Here is a 7,300-nt window from a genome sequence, read left to right on the forward strand (position 1 = left end):
TCAGAAAATTTTCTTCAAACTGCAACAACAAGTTAAACCAACCCAAAATAAGCTACTATCTTTGAAGGATCAAACTTATTATGTAAATACACTGTAGACAATTGTTTAGTTTTTTAACAATTCACATATTCACCTTGATTTTATAATACCATCTGATAGCCACAAAGAGAGAGAAAAAAAGAGTTCAATCCAGAAAATGTTGGGAGTGAATTCCCCTCTATACTGTAAAACCACTACATTATTAGTATACCTGGGTCATTCCAAGAATAGAGCGCCATTTTCTAAACTTGTTAAAACATTTCTAGCTTATCTATTCATGACTACCACAGCAACACATTACCTAGGGCTTTACAATGATGGTGAAAACTCGGGCACATTTTGGGGTGAAGTGGGTGAAAATATTCATAGAAGTCCAACAAACATAACGTGGGACATGCCAAAATGGGGATTTTCAGAGAAAACACATTTATTTGAATGAAAACACACTACTATTAGAATTTCTAACATGGTTTAGTGTAGTTATAGACGTACTGTATGTTATCCAACTCTTAAATTGAGTATTCTATCAACATTTACAGACAATGTGACAACGACATAAAAAGACACTCTGTTTGTGGATCGACACACCTATATGAAGCTCTCGCTGACGTTGTTGTCGTAGGAACGGATGTTGTCGGAGCCCAGGGCTGTCTTCATGTGGTTCCAGAACAGTGGCTGGGCCTGAGGGTTCCTGGGCCAGGACAGAACAGACTTCCTGCAGAGCCTCTTCCTCAGCTGCAGGTACTTCAGCTTGGGAAACACCTCGTCCAGCAGAACCAACACCGCCACGTCCAACTGCACATAAGATAACAGATAAGACAGTACAGACTGAGTGAGTGGTAGGGATGTTGCCTGTTGTTTGTTTTGCTTCATTATGAAGATATTACTTGAATGTAGCCTACCTACAGTTGAAGTCGGAAGTTTAAATACACCTTAGCTAAATATATTTAAACTCAGTTTTGCAAAATTCCTGACATTTAATCCTAGTAAAAATTCCCTGTCTTAGGTCAGTTAGGATCAGCACTTTATTTTAAGAATGTGAAATGTCAGAATAATAGTAGAGAGAGCGATTTATTTCATCTTTTATTTCTTTCATCACATTCACAGTGGGTCAGAAGTTTACTCAATTAGTATTTGGTAGCATTGCCTTTAAATTGTTTAACTTTGGTCAAACGTGTCGGGTAGCCTTCCACAAGCTTCCCACAATAAGTTGGGTGAATTGTGGCCCATTCCTCCTGACAGAGCTGTTGTAACTGAGTCAGGTATGTAGGCATCCTTGCTCGCACACGCTTTTTCAGTTCTGGCCACAAATTTTCTATAGGATTGAGGTCAGGGCTTTGTGATGGCCACTCCAATACCTTGACTTTGTTGTCCTTAAGCCATTTTGCCACAACTTTGGAAGTATGCTTGGGGTCATTGTCCATTTGGAAGACCCATTTGCGACCAAGATTTAACTTCCTGATTGATGTCTTGAGATGTTGCTTCAATATATCCACATCATTTCCCTACTTCATGATGCCATCTATTTTGTGAAGTGCACCAGTCCCTCCTGCAGCAAAGTACCCCCACAACATGATGCTGCCACCTCCATGCTTCACGGTTGGAATGGTGTTCTTCGGCTTGCAAGCCTCCCCCTTTTTCCTCCAAACATAACGATGGTCATTAGGGCCAAACAGTTCTAGTTACATCAGACCAGAGGACATTTCTCCAAAAAGTACGATCTTTGTCCCCATGTGCAGTTCCAAACCGTAGTCTGGCTTTTTTATGGCGGTTTTGGAGCAGTGGCTTCTTCCTTGCTGAGTGGCCATGCAGGTTATGTCGATATAGGACTCATTTTACTGTGGGTATAGATACTTTTGTTCCTGTTTCCTCCAGCATCTTCACAAGGTCCTTTGCTGTTGTTCTGGTTGATTGATTTGCACTTTCGCACCAAAGTAAGTTCATCTCTAGGAGACAGAACGCGTCTCCATCCTGAGCGGTATGACGGCTGCGTGGTCCCATGGTGTTTATACTTGCGTACTATTGTTTGTACAGATGAACGTGGTACCTTCAGGCTTTTGGAAATTGCTCCCAAGGATGAACCAGACTTGTGGTCTACAACTTTTTTCTGGGGTCTTGGCTGATTTCTTTTGATTTTCCCATGATGCCAAGCAAAGAAGCACAGTTTGAAGGTAGGCCTTGAAATAAATCCACAGGTACACCTCCAATTGACTCAAATTATGTCAATTAGCCTATCAGAAGCTTCTAAAGCCATGACATCAATTTCTGGAATTTTCCAAGCTGTTTAAAGGCACAGTCAACTTAGTGTATGTAAACTTCTGACCCACTGGAATTGTGATAGAGTCAATTATAAGTGAATTAATCTGTCTGTAAACAATAGTTGGACAAGTAATGTCCTAAGCGTCTTGCCAAAACTATAGAAAGATAGAAATTTGTGGAGTGGTTGAAAAACGAGTTTTAATGACTCCAACCTAAGTGTTTGTAAACTTCCGACTTCAACTGTTTTTTAATAATTTTTTTTAATTTCACCTTTATTTAACCAGGTAGGCCAGTAGAGAACAAGTTCTCATTTATGACCTGGCCAAGATAAAGCAAAGCAGTGCGACACAAACAACAACACAGAGTTACACATGGAATAAACAAATTTACAGTCAATTACACAATAGAAAAAAATCTATATACAGTGTGTGCAAATGAGGTAGGATTAGGGAGGTAAGGCAATAAATAGGCCGTAGTGGCAAAGTAATTACAATTTAGAAATTAAACACGGGAGCTCCCAATAACACACAAACGCATTGCAAGTCTGACCTTTTCATCCAGCAGCCTCTGCTGCACCATGTAGAAGGCCTGGCGAGTCACCCCATTTACTCTGCTAACTCTTGCTCCCCCGCCGCTTGCCCCGCTCGTCAGCACAAACACGGTCTTCATGCTGCTGTAGACAGCACTGTGAAGATTCTCGATGCAGGACAGACCTGGAACCCAATCTCTCTCCTCCAGGCAGAGACAGAACCTCCTCCGCCCCACGTTCTCCAGGTGGACCAGCAGCTCATTGTAGACCCAGTCTCTCACTGCGTGGTTGCCCGTGTCGAAGACCACAAAGGCATCATACTGACTCTGGCAGTTTGCCCCAGGCAGTTGGGAGTAGCCCTTGTGTCCTGCCCACAGCACCTGTTTGTTACAAAATAAATACTGTAATGTAGATGTTCAACATATGGACACATAAACACAACATTGATTTACAGCTGGGCCATTCAATTATGGTCTTCTAATCAGGGACTGATCGTGCACTGGGAAATCATATTCGTGAACTATCTGGTAAATCAATGACATTACTTGATCAATTAACTACCAGGGAGGGAATACAACACAACATTGATGTTTAGAAGTACCTGGAAGCAGTACCAGACATCCCAGCCGTAGAGGTGCCTGAGTAGGGGCAAGGCAGTGAACACCAGAGTCAGGAAGGTAAGAGAGAGGAAGGCCAGGCTGCCATAAATTTCCTGGCAGGAGCGGGGGTCCATAGACAAAACACTAGCTCCTTGCTGCGACTCGGGGAAACCACAGTGTACGCCAGTGGTAAGAAGGAGGATCTCCACCTGGCTGGCACGCAGGAAGTCCGCAAACCAGGATGTGTCGCAGGAGCAGTCAAAGGGGTTGGCATGCAGAGTGAGCAACTGGAGGGCACTGCCGTTCCTCAGTGGGGCAGGGAGGGACTGCCGATCCAACAGCTTGAGTTTGTTGTGGTTGAGGTAGAGAAAACGCAATGCCAATGCTTGGCTGAAAAAGTCTTCGGGGAGAAAGCTGATCTGGTTGTGACTAAGGTCCAGAAGGGTAAAGTTTTCCTGAAAATGTATGACTTTGTCGGGAAGTTCAGACAGATAGTTAACACTAAGGTTAAGGTGGCATAGTCGGCCGAGTGCTGTGATGTTCTCCCAGGGGAAATAGTTCAGTTTGTTGTTGCTGACCCGGAGCACCTTGAGGCTGACAGGCAGGTTACAGAAGGCTGCTGGTGAAAGAGACCTCAGCTGGTTACTGGAGATATCTAGGTAGATAAGGTTGGTCAGGTTCTGGAAGAAGGTGATGTAGTCGTTGCTTCTAGTGTCCCACATGATGTCCAGGTTGTTCCCAGAGAAATACAGGTACCTGAGGGAGTCGCTGTACAATGTATGATCTATCCGCATCCCAATGCTGTTGTCAGACAGACTTAACGCCTCCAGATTAGGGAGGTTCTTGATGAACTCAAAGCGATGGCCCATGCCTCTCATTAGGAAGTGAAACTCATTGTTGCTGAGGTCCAAAGCCTTCAGAGTGGCATTGAGCTCCTTGAAGGCATCTCCATAGTACAGATCTATTCTGTTGTGGGCCATGCTGAGGTACGCCAGGTTGTCCAGGTGGAGAAACTGTTTGCCGTTTAAGCTCTGGCTCATGTAGTTGTAAGAGAGGTCCAAACAGACTGCCTTCTCCATACCTAGGAACAAACTGCCATTGAGGGTGAGGATGTTGTTTTGGGAAAGGTCAAAAGACATGGCACCATTGCAGAGATTATTTTTGAAGAAAAATATAGTTGGGTTTTGAGTGCACTCATCCTCCAGTATCGCCAACGTGTTTGGCCCTGGCTCGGCTGCAGTGACTACTGGACCTGGATGATGCCAGGGCTCATCTGGGACAGCCTTCCTGTCACTGAGCAACATGGGTGGGTTCTGAAGTTCCACTGTGGCATACCGGTTCTGGTTCTGAAAGCTCTTAAAGGACTTACACACTTTGGACTGAGTAGAGAAGGATGGGAGAAATTCCAGCATGTTCTGGGAAAGGTCCACCCTCACCAGGGCTGGTAGCTGGGCCAAGGCACTCAGATTACAGGATCTGATGAAGTTCATCCGCAGCTCAAGAACCTCCAGCCAACGGAACTTGGCCAGAACCGCCACACTTTCCTCTGAGACCATATGGAAGAAGTTCCCACTGAGGAGAAGTGTTTTCAGGCCAGACATCTGGGTCACGTTGGGAGACAGCACCAGCTCCTTGAAGGTTGTCATCGGCTCATAGTTGTAGATGAGGCTGATCCAAATGAGCCTCTTCAGCTCTATGAAGAAGGTACCGGTACGTATGGCAATGGCCAATAGGTTGTCCGATAGGTCCAATCCCTCTAGGTGTACCAGGGGACTGAAGAGGCCCTCTGGGATGTTGCGGAGAGAGTTTCCCCTCAGGCTGAGGAATTTGAGAGAGTTGTTCTGGGCGTAAAACGCATGTGGGTTGATGTCAAGGGGGGTGTTGTTGAAGCAGGGGAAGCAGGGCTGAGCAGCATGGTCACAGCGCTGGCAGTTCCAGCCCAGGTTGAGTTTACAGAGCTGGGTCAGATTGGCAAACGCCCACTCATCCAGCACAGAAATTTTATTCTCATTCAGATCCAGACTCTTCAGAGAGGGAGGCATTCCTGGAGGGATGGATGTTACGTTGTTAAAACCCAGGGTAAGGTATTGCAGCTGGGTAAGCTCCCTGAAGACTCTCTCGTCAATGTGGAAGGACTGGTTGCAGGGGTTACCATAGTAGCAGTTCATGGTGAGTAGCAGCTGCTTGAGGTTTGGTGTGCCGAGGGGCTGGGTTATGTTGTAAAGGTGGTTAGACTCCAGATTAAGGACTTCCAGGCTGTCAGGTAGTCTGGGGAGGGGAGAAGTGAGGCTGTTTCCTTCCAGTAGGAGGGTGCTGAGGTTCTTAAGACACATGAAGGCATCCTTGTGGATCTCAACATGGCACGAGGGAGACCCCAGGGCCCTCATATGACTAGGGAGACAGTTCCTTGTCATGCTCAGTTTCTGGAGGTTTGGAACCCCAGAGAATGCATCCTTCCCTACCTGCTGAATCCCAGTATAGCTCAGGTCAAGTGAAAGGACAGAGGCTGAGCAGATCACTGGGATGCGGGTGAGCGCCCTCCGAGAGCAGTTCACCACACTGGAGTCTGCGTTGCTGTCGCAAGGGAAGAACTTGGGATTTATAGTTCTAACAGCTGGTGGTAGTAGACATAAGCAGAGGAGAACTCCATATCCCTGCATGACCTGGACCAAGAGAAATAAACATTCGTACCACAAAATATATCTTATTTAAAAGTCAAATAATAACTGCACAGAAGTACAAACAATGAAAGTTGATCACAGCAAGTCCCAGCTATGGGCAATGTTTAAACCAGGTCCAAGCCTTATCAAAATGGGTTTCAGACGCTAACTGCAAATGACCACACGACTGCAAATACAGTACAATCATGAGACAACCAGTATAAAACAGTAAATTCTGGTACATTAATAATAGTATTCAAATTATGAGTATTCACCTCAATGTAAAGTTTTCATGGCCTTGCACAGATATTAACTGGCATATTAGAAGTGAGAATTACACTTACCGTGGAAGGTTTTGAGCCTCAATAACCCACTGGAGGTAAATTATAATGAAACGTGATGTTGTTTCGAATGGAATAGACCGATGCTTTATTCCAAAACAAGTTTCTGCCAACCTTTCCTCCAAATAAAGCATCCCGTATCGAGAAAGAAAAGCCTTGAATGACAGACCAGATGTAAAAAGACTAGTTTAAGTACCAGGACTTATGTAACACAATTCAGAAATGAAGAAGTGAAACCTTCCCAGACAGATGTCTGTCAACTGACAGGGCTTTTTACATAATGAAAATCTGAAATGGCATGTCACCTCCCCTGTCTATCCTATGATCAGATATCAAATACACAGGTACTTAAAAATGACATTAAAAATAATAATTTATCAATATTTTGTGACATACACCAGATAGCTACAGTGAAAGGTGTTGTTTTACAGGTTTAAAACTTGACCACCCTTGATGCATAACATTGCAACATTACAACCAATTATGTTTTATGCCTTTTGAAAAAAATTAAAGATCCATACATAAAATATCCAATGGCTATGGTAGGCTGCAAATCCTTTTATTCAGCTGAAGCAAGCCTACACATTTTCTTCGGGAAATGTACCTTTTCTAGTTTAGTCATATTTATCTTAGCTACCTTAGAAGTGTTTACTTTGCAGGGTGAGTAGAAGTGGTGGAAAAAGTACTAAATTGTCATACTTGAGTAAAAGTATAGATACCTTAATAGAAAATGACTCAAGTAAAAGTGAAAGTCACCCAGTAAAATACTACTTCAGTAAAAGTTAAAAGTAAATGTAATTGTTAAAATATACTTTTGTATTAAAAGTAAAAGTATAAATCATTTCTAATTCCTTATATTAAAAATAACACACC

General features: G+C 43.7%; 1 protein-coding gene across 2 annotated transcripts; it reads right to left on the reverse strand.

The window, feature by feature from the left end:
* Positions 1-448: 448 nt before the first annotated feature.
* On the reverse strand, positions 449-6,566 carry tlr9 (toll-like receptor 9). 2 transcript variants are annotated; one of them, XM_071348971.1, is made up of 5 exons: positions 6,431-6,566; positions 3,429-6,089; positions 2,848-3,207; positions 2,569-2,616; positions 449-834 (listed from the first exon to the last, which is right to left on the reverse strand). In XM_071348971.1, exons 2-4 carry the CDS (start codon positions 6,084-6,086, stop codon positions 2,575-2,577), a joined length of 3,060 nt encoding a protein of 1,019 aa, XP_071205072.1. In that variant the 5' UTR covers positions 6,087-6,089; positions 6,431-6,566; the 3' UTR covers positions 449-834; positions 2,569-2,574. The 2 variants fall into 2 exon arrangements, with proteins under 2 accessions (XP_071205072.1, XP_071205071.1); XM_071348970.1 differs by lacking the exon at positions 2,569-2,616.
* Between the last annotated feature and the right edge of the window lie 734 nt (positions 6,567-7,300).

This window comes from Salvelinus alpinus, chromosome 17, assembly GCF_045679555.1.
Source record: "Salvelinus alpinus chromosome 17, SLU_Salpinus.1, whole genome shotgun sequence".
NCBI classification, from domain to species: domain Eukaryota; kingdom Metazoa; phylum Chordata; class Actinopteri; order Salmoniformes; family Salmonidae; genus Salvelinus; species Salvelinus alpinus.

Excerpts from the sequence above, each read along its gene's own strand:
- tlr9 (XM_071348970.1), bottom strand. The coding sequence starts at position 6,086 with ATGCAGGGATATGGAGTTCTCCTCTGCTTATGTCTACTACCACCAGCT. Across the intron at positions 3,208-3,428 it reads ATGTCTGGTACTGCTTCCAG|GTGCTGTGGGCAGGACACAA; the intron begins GTACTTCTAAAC and ends TGTAACAAACAG. Across the intron at positions 835-2,847 it reads AGAGGCTGCTGGATGAAAAG|TTGGACGTGGCGGTGTTGGT; the intron begins GTCAGACTTGCA and ends TCTTATGTGCAG.